The following is a 25,408-nucleotide window of genomic DNA, read 5'->3' on the forward strand; positions in this document are numbered from 1 at the left end:
AGATGGAGACTTTGCTCTCGATCCCAACCTCAAGGTCATTAATAAACAAGTTAAAAAGCAGGGGTCCCAGTACCGATCCCTGAGGTACTCCACTCACAACTTTAGCCCAACCTGAAAAAGTTCCATTTATGACAACCCTCTGTTGTCTGTCCTTTAACCAGTTTTCAATCCAGGTGCATATATTATTACTGAGTCCAATGTTCTTTATTTTGTACACCAACCTCTTGTGTGAAACCGTATTAAAAGCCTTTGCAAAATCTAAGTAGACCACATCAACTGCATTACCCTGGTCTAAATTCCTACTTACCTCCTCAAAGAAACAAATAAGGTTAGTTTGGCAAGATCTATCCTTTATAAATCCATGCTGACTATTACTAATAATTTTGTTTTCCACTAGGTATTCCTGAATATTATCCCGTATTAAACCTTCAAGTAGTTTCCCTACTATTGAAGTCAGGCTTACAGGTCTGTAATTTCCCGGTTGTGATCTAGCTCCCTTTTAAAATATAGGCACCACATCTGCTTTACGTCAATCTTGTGGTACTGAGCCTGTGGAAATGGAGTCCTTGAATATTAAATATAATGGTTTTGCTATTACTGAGCTTAACTCCTTGAGAACTCTTGGATGTATGCCATCGGGCCAGGTGCCTTATTTACTTTAATTTTTTCAAGTCGCATATGAACTTCTTCCTCAGTTAACCAATTGTTCATTAATATGGAGGTTGTGGCTTCCTCTTGCACTAATCCTCATCCCTTTTTTCCGCTCTTAAAACTTTACCGTTGATTCCCACTGGGCAGGTGGGAGGAAGGGGGCCCCATAAGCATGTTGTCCTGCCACTGAAGGCTTTGGGTCTCACTTTAATAAATGGAAGAAACTGTACGGAAGCTATTTCCTATTGAAGTAATTGCCCTAATTTGCGGACACATTTGGCTAAATTGAGGTTTTGTTTAATTTGTTTTTTTTTTCATTATATGGGGAAACTATGACTAAGCATGGGAAAGTTATTTGCCAAAGTTTAAATCCGCTGCCAAAGTTTTTTGCAAGATTGAATATTCTTTAATTCATCCCAAAAAGTTTAATTCACCTAAAACTATTTAAAAGTTAACACGATAGCATGAAATTCTGCATTTTCCCACTAAGGTTCACTTCAACAAAAGTTTTTTTGTCCAGAACCAAAAATATGTGGTGGAGAAAGAGGGGGGAGTGGGGTGAAGAGGGAAGAAAGGAGGAGAGAGAGAGAGCAGAGGTAGTGAGAGAGAGAGTGGGGTCCTAATTAACTTGTGGGTATGCAAAGTATATTTAAATGACTTCCATTAACATATATCCTAGGTATCTCAGGAGTTATCCTACTGTATTTGTGCACAGGTGCCAATCCACATGTTGTATAAAAGTATGTTTTGAGAGGTATATATGCAGCCCCTTTCACACACACAACGGTGCACACAAAGAAGGGTGTACTGTACAGTATGTGAAAGCTTGCACTGCTTTTTAAATGTAAAATTGACATACTGTACAGCAACATATAGTAAAAGTCAGGTTGAATTGAATGTTAGTTGTTAAAACACTAATTGTACCATTGTCACCGTTGTGCTCGCCACAAACTCGGGTCGGACCGCGTGGCTGAGGTAGGGTTGTAAAAGCACCGACCTTAAACCTCGCAGGCTGATCCGGATTGCGCAGTTCATAGTCGTACGTAGCAGGGTCAGGATTGGAGAAGACAGCATCGTCGTTGTACAAGCCAGGGTCAGGACAGGAGACGTCAGAATAAACATTGTCCAAGCAGGAGTTCGGCAACAGGGAGTCAGGAAAACCTCGCTTCAGCTTAGGAGCGCGGGGGTGGCCTCTGCGCGTGCGGCGACCATGGCCCATGGTACTGGTCTCAGGAGGTGGAAGACAGACCAGATTACACACCGCCTAGCTGCACGGTTAAACCAGTGCTACAGCGCAAGAGTCCTGAGCGGGCTAGTGAATCCTCTGTAGCAGCGCAGGAACCAGGACACGACCTCTCTAGATTAGGGAAAGAGTAGGCCCCAGGAACCAGGAAGCTGTAGATACACAGGGAAACCTCCGCTTCAGTGCAGGAATCCAGGAGACTGAAGGACGCAGGGGCGAAACCTCCGCTTCAGTGCAGGAATCCAGGAGGCTGAAGGACGCAGGGACGAAACCTCTGCTTCAGCACAGGGGAACAGGAAGCTGAAGGACGCAAGGGAAACCTCCGCTTCAGCACAGGAGAACAGGAAGCTGAAGGACGCAAGGGAAACCTCCGCTTCAGCACAAGAGAACAAGCAAGAGCTTGTGGCAGAACAGTTGGTGACATCCGGTAAGGACTATGCTCGGCAGGGAGCATTATGGGAAAGCAGTACTTAAAGGCCAGCGGGCCAATCCCCAGCGGGGGTGTGAAGGTACTGCTCCAATGAGTGAATGCAAGTCTAGGTTGCAGTGATAGGCTGCACAGCTGCAGTAGATACCAGAGGGAGTGTGTATAGCTTTGGTGAGTGAATCCAGACTGCAGCAAACATCAGGAGAGCTGTTCCGGAACTGCACCGGTCTGCAAGGTAAGGCAACCAGTAAACCGCGGAGCGGATTCCTGACAACCATGTACAGTAATACTAAAATGCTTGCATGTCATTAAATTGATATTTTTCATTTTTTTTAAATCATATATGGATATAATAAATATCTTGATACACATAATACATTAGAACAATATAACATAAAACATATTTTTTTTCACTGTTATGATGTTAAATAGTCTGAATCAGATGGATTTTTAGGTCTCTATAAGTCACAATATAGCCAAGTAAAAAAGTAATTATATTTAAAAATGAATGTTCCAGTCAGGAATCAGAATTGAATGTCTCACTACAATAAATGTAAATCTCTCTATGAATAGTGACAAATATTAATGGTTTGAAATTCTGTTCACCCACATGAAGCCTCCCCCCCCCTCTCCCCAATAAAATTACTTTAGTTGAAGTAAAAAAAAAAAAGTGAATCCAGAGTCTGTACTGCATGCAATCTAACTATAAATCTTTTTAATTCAATAGTACATCTTAAACATTTAAAGGGTTTCAGTTTTTGACACTTTTTTTTACCCCCCATAACTTTTTTAATTTCTAGTTTTAACAAGAGATGTTATAGGGGTTTAAAACACTAATACATTTTGGCAACTTCAACTTGAGTTTGCTTTTTATAATACTACTGCAAATGCAAACTAAAAATGTGATTGTTACATAATAGACTGTACCTGCCTCTTTTATCCTTATAACCATCAATTTAATCAATTCTATTATAAGTACTGTACCTAAGAACTTGGATGTGTTAAGCTCTGTTAGGCTACTTAAGGACAATAAGTTAATGTAAAGCCATGTGTTCTTTCCTAAAAAGTATAGCATTAACTATAATGTACTGTATATTAGTGTTAATAAAATGCAAGTGATATGTTAATGTTAATAAAGTGTTATCACATGTAACACAGTTTGCCCCCCCCAATCGCAGATAGGGACCATGTGTGTGAATACACCTGTGTTACCGGGTGTGGTGCATTACCTGTTGGCTCACAGAAGGCCTGAACCTCCGCCGCTGGGAGCCTGGGGTTACCTGATTCTTCGGATACAGCGCCTCCACCTGTAAGGGTTCCCAACAGGGTGGGATGGTCCTGTTACAGGAACAATAATAATAATAATGCACGCACACAATATATGCTAGCAACTGTTTTACTATAACGAATAACCTTGGTACTCTGTACCACACAGTAATATGCATATAACTATACGTATAGGAGTTCACCACCCCACATATCAACATAGGTGTCCCCAAAGTACCTGGGTGCTGGGCACCAATTCCCTGATGTCCCTTATGTCCAAACCCACCCAAAGTTTTGGAGATAGCGCTATCCCGTGGAGTGTTAGTGCACTACTATAGGTACCTGCCGGGATTCCGTCACCCGGGTAAAGCAGGATAACAGAATGGGATCCGCCTGATCCGACGTGCCGTTCGCCTACGCGTGGGGTGAATTCCGGCGTGGATAATATCACTGTACCGTCTATACCTTGGGGCTGGTCCGTCTCCAGTCCGCAGGCCGCCGTCACTGCGTGGCGGGGTCCTCCGTGAAGATAGTCTCTATCTATATAGCGGATAAAGTGTTTTTGTAATACAAAACGCGTAGGAGGGTGTGTGCCTCCACTTATTTAGATGGATTAATAAAGCATAATTTTTAAATTCAATCTGTTTGGGACCCACTCTTGGCTGTGCGCCAGTATCTCCTTTTGTTTTTCCATACCAGCATCTCTACACTGGGCTGCACGCCTGTCAGGACTTCAGGATCAAGGGGTTTCTGAGAGTACTTTTCTTATCATTTGGGAGTACTTATTGTGAGTCCAGGAACCATCCCAATGAGGGTTTGGTGGGGGTTTTCTAACCACACACCTTACCCTTCAGGGATCATTGGTCAATCTGGAATAGGGAAGCATGCTTTAAACTGGTTTCAGTCCTACCTATCAGGTAGATCCCAAGATGTGTCCATCTCAGGCTCTAACTCCAACCCCCTGGATATCACCTGTGGCGTCCCGCAAGGCTCTGTTCTGGGGCCCCTACTCATCTCAGTGTTCATCAATGATCTTCCCACAGCTTGTAAGGAAGCCTCAATACACATGTATGCAGATGACACAATCCTATATGCACACAGCCATAGCCTCTCTGACCTTCAACACATACTTCAGTCTGACTTTTTGAGACTCGAAAACTGGATTTACCAAAAAAAACTGTTTTTAAACATCAACAAGACTATAACAATGGTATTTGGGACCAAGACTAAATTTTTAAAGCTTCCAGTGACTGAGCTCCAGATCAGAACCAACGCTAACACCACCCTAACTCCTGTTACTAGTTTTAAATATCTGGGCATATGGTTTGACTCCCACTTAACATTCAGAATGCACATTGATACCCTGGCATCCAAAACCTATGCCAAACTAGGTGTACTTTACAGGAACAAATCATTCCAAAGCCTGCTGGTCAGAAAGCATATTGCACAGCAGATACTAATGCCAATTATCGACTATTCAATTTGTCGTTTTGTTCTCCAATGCAACTACAACACACATTACTGCGAAATGCTCAAAGAACTAGATTGGTCATCACTCGAGTCTAGGCGCAAAGTTCACCTTTCCTGTCTTGCCTTCAAATACTTTCTGGGCAAGCTACCCACCTATCTGAACAAGCTCCTCACCCCTACCACATGCAGCACTTATCATCTGAGATCTGACTCCAAAAGACTGTTCATGGTCCCAAGGCTCAACAAAGTATCTGGCCGCTCCTCCTTCTGTTACCGTGCACCCCAAAACTGGAACAACCTACACATCCACCACCAGTTTTAGTATTTCAAAACTAAGGCTGTCTCACATTTTAATCTGGTCTGAAACTGTTACATAAGCCTTGTAGACGGACGTTCACAGAGGTACACACTTGGAGTCGTTTATAATGTGAAATTATAATAAGGCTTTATTGTGCCTTTTCCTTTTCATCAGGAAATTCATGCAAACACAGGGGGGGGGGGGGGGGACAAAGCTTCTATTCACTTGGGAGTATTTCTAGTGAAACACTATGCAATAATTCACATCTCCCTTAGTCAAGCAGTTCTCGCAGCCCCAAACACATAGCATGCAATAAGCAGATATAAGCAGTCTTTTAAGAATGAAAGTCTTATCTGTTCCTTGTGGTTTGGAGGGAAAATCTTCACTGTTCCTGCTTCAGCTCCCTTGTCTCCAGGGTTGGTCAGCATACAGGTTTAGAAGTTTTCCCTGTGTCTTGTAAGCAGCTCTGCTGTTTCTTCTGGCAGGGCTCAAGACTGTTGTGAGAGTCAAAGACAATCTCTGCTCTCTCCCAAGTTCAGCTCTGTCACAGCTAAGGAGTTCTCACTTCCTGTTTCAAAAGACAGGCTTTCTAAGCCATCTAATCAGGCAGGTGGTGTCTTGTTAATTGACTACCAGCAGTTAACCACTACACTGCTGGATTAGAGGCACATTACCTGAACAGGGATAAGTCCCCTGTTACATACCTCCCCTGTTTGTGGAAAGCTCGGGCTTACCATGGCCAAAGCCCATCCTTCCACTCTCATTCGAGATCTTTCTGTGACTTGAATAAGAGTGGATGGAGGAAGAGATCCCTCAATGCCGCTGGGATTGGAGCCCTTTCTCCAGTTTATTTTTGTCTCCTCCCGAAGGTGCTTGAGATCAGCACTCCTCAGTCGATCGAGGAGGACTTTTTCCACGTAAAGTCTTTTTATCTCGTGCGCGGTCATGAGATTTCTGTTGCGTCGGGCATTCCTCTTTTTGTAGACAAAGTGTATGGCAACAGTTATAGGGCCGTTAGGACTAGCCCTTAGAGTTTTCTGCTCTTTAAGCGGTCTTTCTGCAGTTTCTCCACACCACGGAGTCGCCAGTTCAGCTTCTTTGGGACCGAGTTGCACCTCCACCTCCTTTTCCAGAGAACGTCCTATTTTTTCAGCTTCCTCAGCTAAGGACTCTTCTGGTTTTGATTCTGCACTCCTACCTCTGTTTGTTGCCTGTTGGGCAGCTGTAGGTTTGGCTAGTGCTTTCTTAGGTGGCTCAAACTTCGTAATTTTGTTTTGATGTTGCATGGAGTCCCCAACTCTCACTGTACCCTTGTCCTCACGGGCATTAGTTACTGTGGGATACTGGTGCTTTCTCTGAGTCTGTATCAGAGTCTCCTTCATATTCTGGAGCTCTGTAATTTTTGTTGCCTTGTGGCGCACTATGAACTTCTTTGCTTGGGCCACACTTACTTGTTTCAGTTTCTGGAGCTTCTTGTGCTCCCTTTTGTGCCGCGTCACCTGGGTTCTAAACTTGGCTTTTAGCGTTGCTTTGGTGATGCTCAGGGTAACCTTCAGTTTCTCATGCTGCTTTGCGGGGACATACTGGGTCATCAGACGTTCCTGCAGCACTTGAATTTCTTTAGCAGCCTGCAGCTTTTCTTCTTGCAGCGTTTGCTGCTTCTCCTCAACATACTGGAGGTGTGTACGCAGATCTTGCAGTTGGTTCTGCAGTTGGTGCTCTGCTTCAAACTTTTCCTTGACTGCTTCTGTCAACTGAAAATTTTCTTCTTTCAGTTTTAAGTTTACTGTTTTTAATCTTGATTTTTCTCTTTTTTCAGTCTCTGTATTCTTCAGGGCTTCTTTGCAGTCCTCCTTCCATTTACGCACATCTGCTTTGAGAACGACACTCTCCTGGCATGAGACTTCCTTCTCTAGGTTGAGGGTCTGAAGCTCCTTCTGAGAGACTTTGAGATCTGTATCAAGATTACCAATAGTTTCTTTAGCAATGTCCAGCTCCTCAGTGAGACTGTGTAGTTCCTTTCTGGAAACTTCCAGGTCTGTGCGGCAGCTGTTGGTCTCATGATGTGAGGCATCAAGTGCTCTGCGGAGTGTCTGAACCTCTTTCTGAGATACGTCCACTTCTATCCGGACACTGTTGACCTCCTGTTGTGAGTCATACTTCTCTATATGAAGAGTGTGAACCTCTTGCTGGAAGACTGTCATCTGCTTCAGTGCCTCCTCATACTTCCGCTTTAGCGTAGCCACCATTTTATCAGATTGGCTCTGCTTTTCATCCATGGCGGAAATAGTAGCCTTTGCAGTATCTAGATCAGTCTTGATATCGTCCAATTCTGTCCTGGCCGCAGAGTAAATTGCGAGCACAGTCTTCTGCAGCTCAGCATTATTTTTTCTCTCACTTTCCAATTCTTCACAGAGCAGATCACAGTCATGCCTGGCACTTTTTAGGGCGTCTTCAGGGCTGGTCAAGGGATCGTCACTCACTGGTTCCGGCTCCACTTCCCTGGGATGACTGGTTGAGGGTTCCTCACTGTTGGCACCGGACAAACACTTCTTTGGGGTACACGATTTCTGCCTTGGGCCCTCTGGATATTCGGTTAACCTTGGGACGAATTCTCCATTTTTTCTAGGCTGCAGGGCAATTCGGTCCCCCTTTTCCTCCACAGGATCTGCGGACGTATCTGTTACTTCCACGGTAAGTGAAGAACCGCTTTTCTTTTTCTTTCTTTTTGATTTGGATGACACCGTCCCTTCAGGGATATTGGGGTCTCCATCTTCGTTGGAAATTTTAGCAGCTTCATTATATACGCCAGGCTTTTCTTGCAGCTGCTTTAGCTGACAGAAATATTCGGTGATCCACTGCTCCCGCTCTTTCTCCTGCTGATCATATTGGTCATCAAAGGGAGCGGTCTTTTCTGTTCGTGCCGAGTTCAGGTACCCCCACCATTCTTGGGGTGTTTTGTGGGTGTGACTCGGTTCGGGTTCCCCGTAAGAGATGTCTTCCTCTTTATTGGACTGGAAGGGCCACTCTTCTGTGGGGTAGGGTTTATTACAGGAACGCTGCATCTTGTCCTCCATTTTTAGGCTATCAGGTGTAATTTTCTTCCTGACCTCAGGAGGCGCTATTGCAGCTGTTGCCACTGTATGTGCTAGAACCCCCAATTGTGGTAGTCCTACAGATGGGCATATTTTGCTTGTAGAGGTCGTAGCTCTCACAGGCATCTCTGTAGACTTTTCTTTCTTAGATAAAAATTTTTCAATATCAGCAGTACTGTTCATTCATTTTCTTTTATCAGGTATACAAGTTGTGCAGCTGCTAGGTAAAAAAGTCTATTTGCTATACACCATTTACTTGCTGGGTGAAATCCCTCCACTTCAGCAACAGAATTTGGTTTTCTCCCTGAGTTCAGTAATTTTCAGTCTCATCTTTGGGTATTATGGCATTCACACTTCACACTTTGGGTGTCTGTTTTGCTCCCAAGATAATAGGCATACTTTTTTACTTGCAGAAAAAAAAACATTCTTTGCAGTGGACTATTTCTTTCATTCCCGGCAGGGTGACTCAACACTCAGCAATTGGCTTTGAAAACCCTTTTTCCTTTATAGGGCAATTTTACACTCAGCATTTGTTTGCTAAAAATTCCCCTGCTTCAGCACAGTCTTTGTATCAATTTTCACACTTTCCTGCATATACTCCATTCACAGCTGGTAGCCCTATGCGGTGTGGCAACCTTTATTTACAAAATCAGTACCCCTCATGGGTCACCATCTGTATTCACTGCTTCAGTGAAACTTTTGAAAACAACAAACACCTATCCCTTTTCAAGGGCTGACTCACTTCTTGAACCCTGACTATGGCTTGAAGGCAAAACCCCTATTTCAATGACCGTATTACACTTTGTGATAGGCAATTAAAGGTTTACCTGCTTCAGCATTCTCTTGGGATTGGGGAAAAGAGTCCATCCGTGGTTTTTGTAAGTCTCAGTGCAGTGTAAGTTTCAGTGGTGTGTACCCCTTTAACTCTGCCTCTGCTGCATGAGAGGGTTTTTTTTTTTTCAAGTTGTTTAGACTATTTGTAGGCAAAAAACATAACAAAAAATTTCACATAAAAACTCCGGTCCTTTTTAACTACAAAGACACCTCTTATCCCACTTCTGACACCAAACGTAGACGGACGTTCACAGAGGTACACACTTGGAGTCGTTTATAATGTGAAATTATAATAAGGCTTTATTGTGCCTTTTCCTTTTCATCAGGAAATTCATCCAAACACAGGGGGGGGGGAACAAAGCTTCTATTCACTTGGGAGTATTTCTAGTGAAACACTATGCAATAATTCACATCTCCCTTAGTCAAGCAGTTCTCGCAGCCCCAAACACATAGCATGCAATAAGCAGATATAAGCAGTCTTTTAAGAATGAAAGTCTTATCTGTTCCTTGTGGTTTAGAGGGAAAATCTTCACTGTTCCTGCTTCAGCTCCCTTGTCTCCAGGGTTGGTCAGCATACAGGTTTAGAAGTTTTCCCTGTGTCTTGTAAGCAGCTCTGCTGTTTCTTCTGGCAGGGCTCAAGACTGTTGTGAGAGTCAAAGACAATCTCTGCTCTCTCTCCCAAGTTCAGCTCTCAGTCACAGCTAAGGAGTTCTCACTTCCTGTTTCAAAAGACAGGCTTTCTAAGCCATCTAATCAGGCAGGTGGTGTTTTGTTAATTGACTACCAGCAGTTAACCACCACACTGCTGGATTAGAGGCACATTACCTGAACAGGGATAAGTCCCCTGTTTCAAGCCTATAATATATATCTTCTCTAACTGTGCATGCAATGTATTGTATATAATGTATACCCTGTTCATTTATGTAACTGTATTTGTAACCATGTATTATTTGTCATATTAACTATGCTAAGGACTTACTTGAAAATGAGAGGTAACTCTCAATGTATTTTTTCCTGGTAAAACATTTTATAAATAAATAAATCTGGGGATTTTACTACATTCATCAGTCTTTCTACCCCCTTATCCAGTCCTGTTTTTCTGTCTACAATGTTTACATACTGAAGGGATTCAGTGCTGAAGCGCCTTTGTCACTGGAAGTTTGGATTCTATCTAGAGGGGGGTCTGATCCCAGACCCAGTGATCAGGAAGCGCAGCAGACGAGCGGTTCCTTGGTCTAATCAAACAGCTAGAGGGGCAGATTCCTTACTTAAGGCCTGTCCCTGAAGTAACCACAAGCTGGGGGCAAGGATAATAGTTATCTGGGGCTTAGGTGGGGGATCACTAGGCCTAGTGCCAGGGGCTACTACTCCCTGCACACACACCCTCACTGTCACATCCGCAGCTACTCCGGTCACGGACCGCCCCGCTGACGCATCACACGGCGTTCCTATGCGCACACGCACGGCTAGGGCAGTACACGCACGCTCAGTGAGAAGCTGCCAGCACCTCCCACTGGGAGGGAACTCGGCCGTACACCCGCGTGACGTCAGCGCTCCGCGACGCGCATCGCGCACGCCCGCGTGTTGCTCGGCAACCAAGGCAATCACCAGGAAAGCATGACCTGCAGGCTGTTTCTAATTACTGCTGCTCGGACACCATTGGAGGACCGGATCACACCCTTGCAATGTAATTGGATCCTCCCTGCATATATACCTGCTCCTGTCTGACATTCCTTGCTGAGCATAAACTCCTGTTTATGCATTGTGCTCACCGCTGCTGTTTTGTGTTGCTTGAACTTTGCTTGGCCTGATCTGTCTGTTTCCTGATACTTGAACCTGGCTGTTCTTTGGACTCCTACCTTCTCCAGCACTTTGAACCCGGCTTCGCTCTCGACCATTCTACCTTCTATTTACCCTGGACCTTGGCTACGGAAATCTACTATCCTCTACTCTCCAATCCCGGATCACGGCAAGTACCCTGACTACCCTGACCTCTCCAACCCTACGACGCGGTACGACTTGGACTACGCATTCCGGACAGGACTGCGTGGTTGTGGGTCGGTGCCTTTCTATTCCCACCTCAGCCCCGCGGTCTTCCATCCTGTTTGTGGTGAGCGCAGCATGACAATATGCTCAGCCCAACAAACATGGACGCCGCTGAGGTGGCCCGACGCCTAGACACACATGAGGAATGCTTCCGGCAACTTACCGGATCATTCACGCTTAAGGAACAACTAGTCACCCAACTCAAACAAGACGTAGATACCCTTACCGAGCAAGTTAGACGCCTGACCGTATCTACAATCAACGCCGCGCCACTTGCAACCATTCCCGCACTCACGACACATACCACTGAGCCAAGATTACCTACGCCCAACCGGTATGCTGGGGACCCCAACGGTTGCCGAGGGTTCCTGAACCAGTGCTCCATACAGTTTGAGTTACTTCCCTCGCACTTCACTTCCTCACGATCAAAAGTCGCATACATACTCTCCTTGCTGACGGACGCCGCTCTAGCCTGGGCATCCCCTATCTGGGAGCAACGCCCCGATCTGACTTCAAACCTCGCCCTCTTCATCGTCGAGTTCAGAAGGGTGTTTTACACCCCAGGGCGTAAGGTTACCGCCGCATCTACTCTGCTTAATATTTCCCAGGGAGACTGGACTGTGGCTCGCTATGCCCTGGATTTTCGGATGGTGGCGACGGAGACCGGCTGGAACGATGAGGCCCTATCTGCAGCCTTCTGGCAGGGTCTGTCCGAACGTCTGAAGGATGAACTGGCATCTCTTGATCGCCCTGCCGGATTGGAGAATCTGATAGACCTATGCATCCGCATGGATCAGCGTCTACAAGAAAGAAAGATGGAAAAGAACAAACAACCTCGAGGTATACAATCTTCCTCTTTTTCCACCATAGGCCCTCTACTCTCCACAACTCCCATCCTAGACGAACCCATGCAGCTAGGAGGGACTACTCTTTCACCTGTTGAGAGGCAACGGAGAAGACAAGTGGGCTTGTGCCTCTACTGTGGCAATAACGGACACCTGGTGTTCAACTGTCCCATTAAACCGGGAAACGCCAAAGCCCAGTGAGTATAAGGAGGATCACGCTGGGCACTGCAACCTTTCCCCCTCCTCAACCCTCTACTAGGATTTACCTACCCATCTCCATATCCGGTGAGACCTTCACAGTACAGACACGGGCCTTTCTGGATTCGGGGTCAGGGGGAAACTTCGTTGACCAAGATTTTGCAATCAAGAATATGATACCGTTGGTACCCAAAGATCGACCGGTAGCCCTTGAAGCCATCGACGGACAACCCTTGCAGCCTGCGTTCATTTCCTTGCAAACTGTGCCCCTTAAGATCTCGACCGGTGACGCTCACTCCGAGACCTTAACACTGGATATTATCCACACTCCCTCCACGGACGTTATTCTAGGACTCCCATGGCTCCGGATCCACAATCCAGTCGTCGACTGGACAGAGTCCACACCTCTACGTTGGAGTTCCTATTGCTTGGAACATTGCATAGCTACTCCTAAATCGGTGGCAGGTCTGGAACTCACGGATCCTGACAGGATACAGCTACCGGAGATATATGAAGAGTTTTGCGACGTCTTTGACAAACGCCAGGCAGAGGAACTTCCGCCACATCGTGCGTACGATTGCCCAATCGATCTTCTACCCGGTACCATGCCCCCGAGAGGAGGATCATACCCATTGTCCATACCTGAGACTCAGGCTATGAGACTATATATCCAGGAGAATCTTCAGAGGGGGTTCATTCGTAAATCCTCATCACCTGCGGGGGCGGGATTTTTCTTCGTCAAGAATAAGGACGGAACCCTCAGACCCTGCATAGACTATCGCAGTCTCAACAAACTTACCATAAAGAACCGCTACCCCCTTCCGTTAACAACAGAATTGTTTGACAAACTCCAAGGAGCTAAGATCTTCACCAAGCTGGATCTCAGAGGCGCCTATAATCTGGTCAGAATTAGACAAGGAGACGAATGGAAGACAGCATTCAATACTCGCAACGGGCATTACGAGTACAGAGTTATGCCGTTTGGGTTGTGCAATGCCCCTGCGGTCTTCCAAGACTTTGTTAATGACATCTTTAGAGACCTTCTGGACCGTCATGTGATTGTATACCTGGATGATATATTAATTTTTTCCAGATCCATGCCGGAACATACTACTCACGTCAAACAAGTCTTGCAGCGCTTAAGAGAGAACCACTTATTTGCTAAGCTTGAGAAATGCCATTTCCACCAAAGATCTACCTCATTTCTCGGCTATATTATATCGGACACTGGACTCGCTATGGACCCCAGCAAGGTCAAAGCTGTACTCGAATGGCCCTGTCCTCTCTCCCTCAAGGCTATCCAAAGGTTCCTCGACTTCGCCAACTATTACCGGAGGTTCATTCAAGGATTCTCATCGGTAGTAGCACTCATCACGGCGCTCACTCAGAAAGGAGCTGACCCTACTAATTGGTCTAACGAAGCTCTCCAGGCCTTCGAGAGGATAAAGACAGCATTCGCCTCAGCACCCATCTTGGTACACCCAGATCCTTCATTACCATTTTCCTTAGAGGTAGACTCCTCCGATATAGGAGCAGGTGCTATACTCTCCCAGAGAAAGAATCCTCAAGCTCCACTTCACCCCTGTGCGTATTTTTCTAAAAAAAATTCCTCCGCTCAAAGGAATTATGACGTGGGTAACCGGGAGCTCCTCGCGATCAAACTGGCCTTGGAGGAGTGGAGACATCTACTGGAGGGTACGGAGACACCTGTCACAATATTAACAGACCATAAGAACCTACTGTACATTGAGGGAGCACGGCGACGCGGGTCTCGCCAGGCAAGATGGTCCTTATTCTTTACACGCTTCAACTTCCTCATTTCATATATCCCAGGCTCTAAGAACATTAAAGCCGACGCGTTGTCTCGACAGTTCCTGGTAGAGGATAGCAGGGTGGAACAGCAGGAGACCATTCTTCCATCCACTTGCATTGTTGCAGCCAGTACTTTCAGCGCCTTGCCTGATATTACCAAGGCTCAAAACAACATCCCAGCAGGACTCAAGGTTCCAGAAGATCGTTTGTTCACTCCACTTCTTTACCAGAGGAGAGTCATGGAGTGGGGACATTCATCCAAGACAGCTGGTCATCCTGGCACCAAAAGAACTACTGAGCTCATCGAACGCACGTTCTGGTGGCCCAATATGCGGAGGGATATACGAGCTTTTGTATCTTCATGCGCTATTTGTGCACGGAACAAGATGCCACACAACAGACCTGCGGGTCTTCTTCATCCATTACCGATCCCGGAACGTCCATGGACACACATATCTATGGACTTTATTGTTGAGTTGCCTAAATCTAGAGGCATGGACACCATACTCGTAGTGGTGGACAGGTTTTCAAAACAGGATCACTTCATTCCCATGAAAGGCCTACCCACCGCATCAATGTTGTCCGACGTTTTCATCAGGGAGATCTTCAGGTTCATGGTACTCCCCGGAACATAGTATCTGACAGAGGATCCCAATTCATTTCACGATTCTGGAGAGCGTTCTGTAAGAGTCTGGACGTCACACTACATTTCTCGTCAGGCTATCACCCCCAGACCAATGGGCAAACTGAACGCACCAATCAGTCTCTGGAACAATTTTTAAGGTGTTTTGTTGCTGATACTCAAGATGACTGGGCTGAACTTCTTCCATGGGCAGAATTCTCCCATAACAATCTTCGGAATGAATCATCTCAACAATCACCATTCATGATCAACTACGGGTTCCATCCTTCTGCGCTCCCTTCTCTTATCTCGAAGTCTGGAGTCCTGGCCGCAGAAGACAAGATCCTTCACTTACAAGACTTATGGCAGAAGATCCATCTAAACCTACAGCACGCTGGTAGACTACAGAAGAGACAAGCGGATCGTCACCGAAGAGAGGTCCCAGGGTACTCTGTAGGACAAAGGGTCTGGTTATCCACCAAAAACATTCGTTTAAAGGTAACTTCACCCAAACTGGCACCACGCTTCATTGGCCCCTTCCGCATCACTAAAAGGATCAACCCAGTAGCCTATCGGCTAGAACTGCCTAAATCTATGAGAATTCCCTCTGTTTTTCACTCCTCCCTTCTAAAACCATACCTACAAGACTCTTCCTCCAAGGGGCAACCTAAACCGCCACAAACTATACTGGTAGAGGGTCAACGAGAATAGGAGGTACAGACTATCCTCAATTCTAGGATGTCCAGAGGAGGATTGCAATATCTCGTACACTGGAGAGGCTATGGCCCGGAAGAGAGAGAGTGGATTCCTCATCGTCAGGTACATGCCAACCGTCTCATTTATGCCTTCCACCGTAGGTACCCGGAAAAACCATCTCTGGGTCGCCCGGAGGTCTCCCCTCAAGGGGGGGATACTGTCACATCCGCAGCTACTCCGGTCACAGACCGCCCGCTGACGCGTCACACGGCGTTCCTATGCGCACACGCACGGCTAGGGCAGTACACGCACGCTCAGTGAGAAGCTGACAGCACCTCCCACTGGGAGGGAACTCGGCCGTACACCCGCGTGACGTCAGCGCTCCGCGACGCGCATCGCGCACGCGCGCGGGTTGCTCGGCAACCAAGGCAATCACCAGGAAAGCATGACCTGCAGGCTGTTTCTAATTACTGCTGCTCGGACACCATTGGAGGACCGGATCACACCCTTGCAATGTAATTGGATCCTCCCTGCATATATACCTGCTCCTGTCTGGCATTCCTTGCTGAGCATAAACTCCTGTTTATGCATTGTGCTCACCACTGCTGTTTTGTGTTGCTTGAACTTTGCTTGGCCTGACCTGTCTGTTTCCTGATACTTGAACCTGGCTGTTCTTTGGACTCCTACCTTCTCCAGCACTTTGAACCCGGCTTCGCTCTCGACCATTCTACCTTCTATTTACCCTGGACCTTGGCTACGGAAATCTACTATCCTCTACTCTCCAATCCCGGATCACGGCAAGTACCCTGACTACCCTGACCTCTCCAACCCTACGACGCGGTACGACTTGGACTACGCATTCCGGACAGGACTGCGTGGTTGTGGGTCGGTGCCTTTCTATCCCCACCTCAGCCCCGCGGTCTTCCGTCCTGTTTGTGGTGAGCGCAGCGTGACACTCACTCACCCAGCTCCCAGCTTCAACTAACGTGGGCTCAGCGCGCGAAAAGTATCTATCTCTGCTGCAGTGAATCCTCACACATTCATTGGCTGGTGGGGATCAGGTGACTCAGCCCCCATGGTTGCAGGGAAATGTGGTCCCCCATTGCGGAACCTATGTGTCATGTCCACCACTCTCTCTACCCTATTGTACATGCGCAAAGCCCTGACATGCCTGCCTGCTTGCTGCGCATGCGTGCGCACTTGAAGATGGCGGCCCCCGCTAACTGGGTGCACCGCGGAGCCTCCCGAGCGCTCCCTGCTCTGGCCCTCACCTTTTCAACCATCCGGCAGGTCCGTCGTCTACAGCGGCACCCGTGACCGCAACGAAGGCATGGAGGGGGGGGGGGTACTGGGAGACCAAGGGACCGGGGCTACACACACAATATCCTATTCGCTGTAGTCCAAAAAGGTTAATAAAGTCACTTAACATTACGTTATTTAAGTCAGCACTAAACAGGGTTTGGGCTGTGGCAGAGTGACAATTGGTGTAACCCTCATAGCATGATTGAAATAACATAACTTTATTTACCATAGTTATTTTACTCTCCTTTCTTATCTCTCTCAACTCCAGCAAAAGCCATATGTCAGGGTCAAGTTAGGATTAATGCCAGGACTCACATACCATCACATTATTAGACAACAATACAACAGTATCCTACAATATGATAATGATATGTAGGCCATTTATTTTGCAAATAACTAGCCTTGTGAATAAGGCGTTAACGAAAAGCCTGTTCCTGTTTATAGTAACGTTACATTATAAGCTTAGTGCATATGTTGGCCTTAGACATCCTTGGACGTGCTATTTGTAAAATTTTTAAGTGTGGTATTGGGAGGGATCAAATATGATGCAGCATATCTAAAAAGTATTGTGTATTAGTGAAGGGATATAGGGTCATATATACTAAGCATCTTCTACCATAAGACATCTTCCAATGATGGAAGACACCTCACAAACCATTTAAGTTAATTGACTGTAAGGTGCCTGCAAGCACTGGAAGAAGTCTTATGGCAGAAGACCTCTTAGAAAATATGGGCTATTTACTTTTTTTCATTCTTGAGAGTTAAAGCAAATGACACTTGATAATACCAGTCACGGTGCACTGGCATTTATGATACTGTAGCATTACTGTACCTTCACATATTTGTGTACATGCATGACTACATCACACATTATCCTGCAGAAATAAATAATATCATTGTGGCCTTTATACCAGAACCTGTAGCTGATTGCATCAAATTCATGTTAAACATATTTGGTTCAGTTAAGGACATCAGAAATACATAAAAAAGATGAAGGTAAGATGAATACATTCTGATCACAGCGGAAACTCATGAGAGTGGTTCAAAATGTTCGAGAATATAAAGCAGAGACTTTCACAGTATCAGCGGCAACTGCTAGTAGCAAAAGCATTCGTCTATGTTGGCTTTATAAAAGGGAAGATGTGTCAACTTTCAACAGCTGAAATCTATGAACTTTTGAGGTTTGGGTCCAAAAAGGGCATTTTTATCAGTGAGATTCCATTAAAATCTATGAGACCTTTGAAACCGACACCAACTCAGTGAGACGTGCAAAGAGTCATTCAGAGTTGACAAGACTGTAATGTTTTAAGGAGATAACGAACTCTTATTTTCTGTGTCCTATTATGTAGAACAAAAGTGTACTGTATATACTGTGCTAAACAATGCTGAGTTTCTTGACGCAAATTTAATTTATGTTTGTTATATTTCTAATATGCTGTCATAAAAACAAAAACAAATAAAGCAATAGACAGTTGAGTATCTCTTTTATAAAAAATAATATTTGTAATTTTTTATAGAACTTAATAATATTGGTGTAAGGATGAACCCTAATCTGTAACGTTATGATTGCTTTATTATTTGTGAAGAATGTGGTAGCATTGCATCTCTATCTATCTATCTATCTATCTATCTATCTATCTATCTATCTATCTATCTATCTATCTATCTATCTATCTTGATATATATATATATTTAGATAGATAGATAGAAAGATAGATAGATAGATAGATAGATAGATAGATAGATAGATAGATAGATAGATAGATAGATAGATAGATAGATAGCTATATATATATATATATATATATATATATATATATATATATATATATAGCTATATATAAAATTGTATTTTTGCTTTTATAGGTTTTCACAGCCTAGCTATTGTATGCTTTTGTTAGAAAGCATCAGGATTGTGTGGTACTGTATAGCACTCATTATGTACTGTATAAAAGAAGTAGATGCAAGTAATATTCTTTATCATTAAATGTAGCTTTTATGAACTAGTAATCTATAAACTGAGAGCACAGAGAAGGTCATCATTCAGAACCACCATTAAAGAAAGACCATAAGACTAAACTATTTGTTAAAATTCATGATCTTATGATTAGATTCTTTTATTGTTAGCCTGAGGCCTATTTTATGGAAGGGGGGTGATGGGAAATCTAGTCATGCAAACTGATATACAAAACAAAAGCTGACTGTTTTTTTAAGTTTCATCTGACGATATAATCGGAAAATTATCATTGAAAAGGGAAGGAGTTAAAAAAAATATAAAGAAATATTCCATTTGATTCTCAAAATCTATGCGTACCACAGTACTGTAGCTGCATTTATTCTAAAAAAATCATTACTCTTTTTTTCGAAAAAATTACTTTTGACCGATCCCTTGTAGGGTTTAATTTCCATTTTTGCAAATTGTCACAAATGTTATTTGACAAAGTACAGTACATGTGATGAATTAAATATACTGTACATTAGGACATGCACATCTCTTTGCTTATGAAAAAAATGTTTTAGTTATTCAATTATTATACTGATTGATGCATATATATATATACAGCTCAACCCCGTTATAGCGCAATCCGCTATAACGCGGTTTGAGTGTGGACCCCAAATTTAAAAAAATAAATAATTTTTTTTTTAAGTTTTTGTTTTTTGCACATAAACTGCACACACTCACAGCCCACTGCATACACTCACGGCACACACTCACAGCACACTGCATACACTCACAGCACACTGCATACACTCACAGCACACTGCACACACTCACAGCACACTGCATACATTCACAGCACACACTCACAGCACACTGCATACACTCACAGCACACACACACAGCACACTGCATACACTCACAGCACACAGCACACTGCACACACTCACAGCACACTGCACACACTCACAGCACACTGCACACACACACACACACCGTTTCACACAGTCAAATACACACACACACACACACAAACACAGAGACACACTGTCTCTTTAAGGGAGCTTGCTCTCGCAAGACGGAAGCAGAAGCAGGAAGCAGAGACAGGGGGAAGAGCTGTCAGATGCCGGGTAAATGCTGCGTGCTTTTGGCGCTGCCCCACTGGGTCTGGGAATGCTGGGAGAGTTCTCAGCTTTCCCCCTCCGGTGGACGCGGTACCACCAGAAGGAAAAAAAAAGAAAAAAAACTTTAAAATAAATAAATATTTTTTTTCGGCGGCCATTTTTTTTTCACGACCCTGTTTATAACGCGGTGGTAGCGGGTGGCGGCCCCCGAGGACCGCGCTATAATGGGGTTAAGCTGTATATATATATATATATATATATATATATATATATATATATATATATATATATATATATGGATTAGTAGTGCCAAAATGACAAGTGATAACTTTGAAATAAAAACAAATTATATCAAAAATAAAACAGGTAAAGCAGTGAATCATAAAAAATAAAAAGATGATACTAATCCACTCATCAGAATGTCCAGTCAGTTGTTGTCGCTTGAATGGGTGTGGGGCAGCTTTCAGCAGAAGAACCAGTGCCACAAAAATCTATTAGACAGAAGGAGAAAGCGCACAACCCATAGCGTAAAAACATATAAAGTTTAATAAAAATATATAGAGAGGGAAACAAGCTCACTCACAAACATAAAATGTAATTAGGCATGTATGATAATAATATCACCAAGACAGGAACAGCACAGCAAGATCTTCTGCAGCGTCAGATGTAGCAAACGCCGCCCGCTCGTGTGCCACGGTCTCAGACCTCATGGATGGAGTTGAAACCTGTAATCTTAGGAGTCCTGAGTTGTCAGTCTCTCCGCACCAGGATGAAAAAGTCAGTGTGTCTGACGAAACGCGTTAGGAAGCAGCGCCGACACTACATCATCAACAAGGGTCGGAAGCAGTGGCAAGCTTCAGCCCTGCTGCACACAGCCCCAGAATTGACGCAGTTGATAGCCGGTCTGGTGTGGAGAGACTGACAACTCAGGACTCCTAAGATTACAGGTTTCAACACCATCCATGAGGTCTGAGACCGTGGGACACGAGCGGGCAGCGTTTGCTACATCTGACGCTGCAGGAGATCTTGCCGTGCTGTTCCCGTGGTGGTGATATTATTATTATCATACATGCCTTATTACATTTTATGTTTGTGAGTGAGCTTGTTTCCCTCTATATATTTTTATTAAACTTTTTATACGTTTTTACGCTATGGGTTGTGCGCTTTCTCATAATGTCTAATATATATATATATATATATATATATATATATATATATATATATATATATATATATATATATATATATATATATATTCCATATGTTTATTGAAATGTACTGCATGCATAACATTGCCATGTGTTATTAATGTATCAGATACTAAATAAAAAAACAGTAGTGGTGTAAATGTAAAAATCAATCAAATAGGGCATGGGGCTCCTGCTCTCCTCTCTCTGCCGTTACAGAACAGTTTCTATTCCCCCCTCTCTTGCTTTTCCCTCCTTCGAGGCTCACACAGTCCAGATCTTCTCTCCTCTCCCGGTCCATGTGGCGGTCATCTATCGCCCACCTTCCTCTACTCATCCCCCTTCTGCCTTTCTCTCTCACTTTGAATCCTGGCTCTCTTTCTTTCTCTCATCAGACTCCCCTGTTCTTCTCCTTGGGGACTTCAACTGCCACATTGATGACCCCTCTCTCCCTTGGGCTTCCCGCTTTCTTTCTCTAACCTCTTCTTTTGGCCTTCAACAGTGGACTGCAGCCAGCACCCACAAGGATGGCCACTACTTAGACCTGGTTTTCACTAAAAACTTCTCTCTCTCCGACTTCTCCATTTCCCCTTTTCCTCTCTCCGACCATCACCTCATCTCATTTTCTCTCTCTCGCTTCTCTCCATCTCCATCTCGCCCTCGTTTTTGCAGAAACCTGCGCTCTTTTAACCTACCAGCTCTTGATTCCACTTTACGCTCCTCCCTCTCCTCTCTCAGTTCTGCTTCAGACCCTGACAACCTGGTCAGGAACTACAACTCTGCCTTATCTTCCTCTCTTGATCTTCATGCCCCACTTTCTCTCTGCCGTCCTCGCCCTTCTAACCCCAGACCCTGGCTAAACTCCCACAAATGCATGCTGCGTTCCTCCACTCGTTCCTCTGAACGCCTCTGGAGGAAATCTCATACGCTCGCAGACTTCATTCACTACAAATTTATGCTATCCTGTTTCAACTCTGCCCTCTTTCAGGCTAAACAAACCTACTTTTCATCACTAATCAACACACACAAGTCTAACCCATGCCGTCTCTTTTCTGTCTTTGACTCTCTACTCAGACCACCCTCAGCTGCCTCCTCTTCTTCCTCCATCTCACCTCAGGACTTTGCTGACTTTTTTAAGAAAAAGGTGGAGTCCATACGGCAGAACATCCCATCTGTTGCCTCCTCCCATCCCACAATGCTTCCCAACTCTCCTCCTGTCTTTCTTGACTCTTTTTCTGCTATCTCGGAGGAGGATGTATCACTGCTGATCTCCTCTTCTCCCTCTACCACTTGCCATCTTGATCCCATTCCCTCCCATCTCCTAAAACCTATTGCTCCTTCTATAATCCCTATGCTCACACAGATCTTTAACTCTTCCCTCTACTCTGGTACCTTTCCTTCATCCTTCAAGCATGCAACCGTTATACCATTACTCAAAAACAGCAAGCTTGACCCTACCTGTCCTTCTAACTATCGACCTGTCTCCCTCCTGCCTTTTGCCTCCAAACTCCTTGAACGTCTTGTATTCTCTCGATTGCTACACTTTCTCAACACCTATTCTGTACTAGACCCTCTACAATCTGGCTTCCGCACTGCTCACTCTACTGAAACAGCCCTCACTAAAATAACTGACGACCTCCACGCTGCCAAAGACAGAGGTCATTACACTCTGCTCATATTACTCGACCTCTCTGCAGCATTCGACACCGTGGACCACCCTCTTCTCCTTCACGTTCTCCATACTCTTGGTATTCGGAACAAAGCTTTATCCTGGATCTCCTCTTACCTCTCCCATCGTACCTTCAGTGTCTCTTTTGCTAACACCTCCTCCTCCTCTATTGATCTCTCTGTGGGGGTACCCCAGGGCTCTGTCCTGGGACCCCTTCTCTTTTCTCTCTACACACTCTCTCTAGGTGACCTAATCACATCTTTTGGGTTTAAATATCACCTCTATGCTGACGACACACAAATTTACCTTTCAACCCCTGACCTTACACCTGCTATACAGACCAAAGTTTCTGAATGCCTCTCTGGAATATCATCCTGGATGGCCATCCGCCGACTGAAACTTAACATGGCAAAAACAGAGCTCCTTATACTACCTCCCAAACCTGGCCCTACTACATCCTTCCACATTGCTATTGGAAATACGATCATTCACCCAGTAGCCCAAGCACGCTGCCTAGGGGTCACACTTGATTCCTCTCTCTCATTCTCCTCTCATATTCAAAACGTTTCTAAAACTTGTCGCTTTTTCCTCCGCAATATCACAAAGATATGCCCTTTCCTCTGTTACTCAACTGCTAAAACTCTGACTCAGGCCCTCATTCTCTCACGTCTCGATTACTGCAACCTCCTGCTGTCCGGCCTTCCTACCTCTCACCTGTCTCCCCTACAATCTATCCTAAACACTGCTGCCAGAATCACTCTACTCTTTCCAAAATCTGTCTCAGCGTCTCCCCTGCTGAAATCCCTCTCCTGGCTTCCGATTAAATCGCGTATCTCACACTCAATTCTACTGCTCACTTTTAAAGCTTTACATTCTTCTGCCCCTCATTACATCTCAGCCCTAATTTCTCGCTATGCACCATCACGACTCTTGCGTTCTTCTCAAGGATGTCTTCTTTCTACCCCCTTTGTATCTAAAGCTCTCTCCCGCCTTAAACCTTTCTCACTTTCTGCCCCACACCTCTGGAATGCCCTTCCCCTCAATACCCGACTAGCCCCCTCGCTATCCACCTTTAAGACCCACCTTAAGACACATCTGCTTAAAGAAGCATATGAGTAGCACTGGATAATCATGGACACATGACACAAAGCTTGGCCCCCTGCAGACGCACTTACTAGTATTCCCTCCTACTGTCTCTGTACGTTCTCCCTACCTACCAATTAGATTGTAAGCTCCTCGGAGCAGGGACTCCTTTTTTAATGTTACTTTTACAGTATGTCTGAAGCACTTATTCCCATGATCTGTTATTTATATTTGTTATTTATATGACATGTATTACTACTGTGAAGCGCTATGTACATTTTATGGCGCTATACAAATAAAGACATAAATACATACATACATACAAATATACAGAAGTAGTCAGACTGATGTTGCACATGTTCGACGATTGCTGAGAGAAGCCAATCGTGTCACCCCTGGTTGCACGGGTAATAATGTTTCAAGCAGTCCTTGGCTAGTGGTGGAGCAGGTGTCGCTTTTTTCCTGTGTCTCCTGTGAAAGTAAATCTGGCTGCATCAGTATTGTACGCATTCTTATTTGTGTCATATTCGTTTCATATGCTTGTTATTAGTAATATAAAATGTTGACTTTTGTTACACTTGAACTTTGATCTCTTTTTTCTTTATTCAGAAATTGAAAAGGGAGGTTGTGGAGACCCAGGAATTCCCGTGTATGGTAAACGGAACGGCAGCAGTTTTCTGCATGGAGACATACTTACCTTTGATTGTCAAGCAGCTTTTGAGCTTGTGGGTGAAAAAACAATCACATGTCAACAAAATAATCAGTGGTCTGGAAATAAACCCAACTGTGTCTGTAAGTTTCTTGTACACAGTTTTCTATTCGTTTTGCCAAAATGTGCTTGAAATGTGTAAATTTGCCAAGGTAAGAAAATAAAGGTACTCTAGGGTAAAAATATCATGTTGTCCAGAATGTTTCAATTCATTTCTGTAAATAAAAATACCACTTGTGGTGCATTTGCATGTCTCTGACAGATCTACAACTCTGTTTGACCCCATTATCTCTTAGCATACAATGCTTGCAGGGATTCTGGGTAATGACACGCAAATGAACAAACAGTGAAACCACTGGGGATTTGTGTCTGTCTAACACTGTTTAAATATACATAAATTTAAAGTATGAAATATAGGTATTTCCCCCAGTATACAATGTAGCATGAAAGAAAATATTGAGCTAAATTTACTTCAGCCAATACTGTTTTATTATGTATTCTAGTTTCATGGTTGGTTGTAAGTAATTTTCTGGTATTACATGACAAAACAGTTCTATGATTTCCTTTTGATATTTTGCAAGGTTCTTAAAAGTGTCTTTATACATGATCTTTATGGATCTTTTTTGACAAATGCTTTAAAGAGCAAGAACCTTTCAACTGTGATTCAGGTTTGATCACTATTTATTTGCACATATCTACCCTTTTGTACTCAATTGCCCATGATACAGTCATAAAAAAGCAATAAGCAGATGAGCAGAAATGGTCAACCATGTCATTTATATAAACATTGAGGCATGATTTCTATTAAAGTAATTTATTGTCAATCTGGCTTTGTAAAGTTTCCAAAATATTGACTTCTCAAAGTTATTTATAACAGGAGCATATGGAAAGG

General features: G+C 44.2%; 1 protein-coding gene across 1 annotated transcript in view; it reads left to right on the plus strand.

Annotated features, from left to right (window-relative positions):
* CSMD1 (CUB and Sushi multiple domains 1) overlaps positions 1 to 25,408 on the plus strand; it is a 2,556,145-nt gene that overhangs the window by 1,785,502 nt on the left and 745,235 nt on the right. Inside the window, exon 13 of the mRNA XM_075598211.1 lies at positions 24,417 to 24,599. Coding sequence (XP_075454326.1) covers positions 24,417 to 24,599 — 183 coding nt within the window. The remainder of the gene's footprint in view (positions 1 to 24,416; positions 24,600 to 25,408) is intronic.

Source organism: Ascaphus truei, chromosome 4, assembly GCF_040206685.1.
Source record: "Ascaphus truei isolate aAscTru1 chromosome 4, aAscTru1.hap1, whole genome shotgun sequence".
Lineage (NCBI taxonomy): Eukaryota > Metazoa > Chordata > Amphibia > Anura > Ascaphidae > Ascaphus > Ascaphus truei.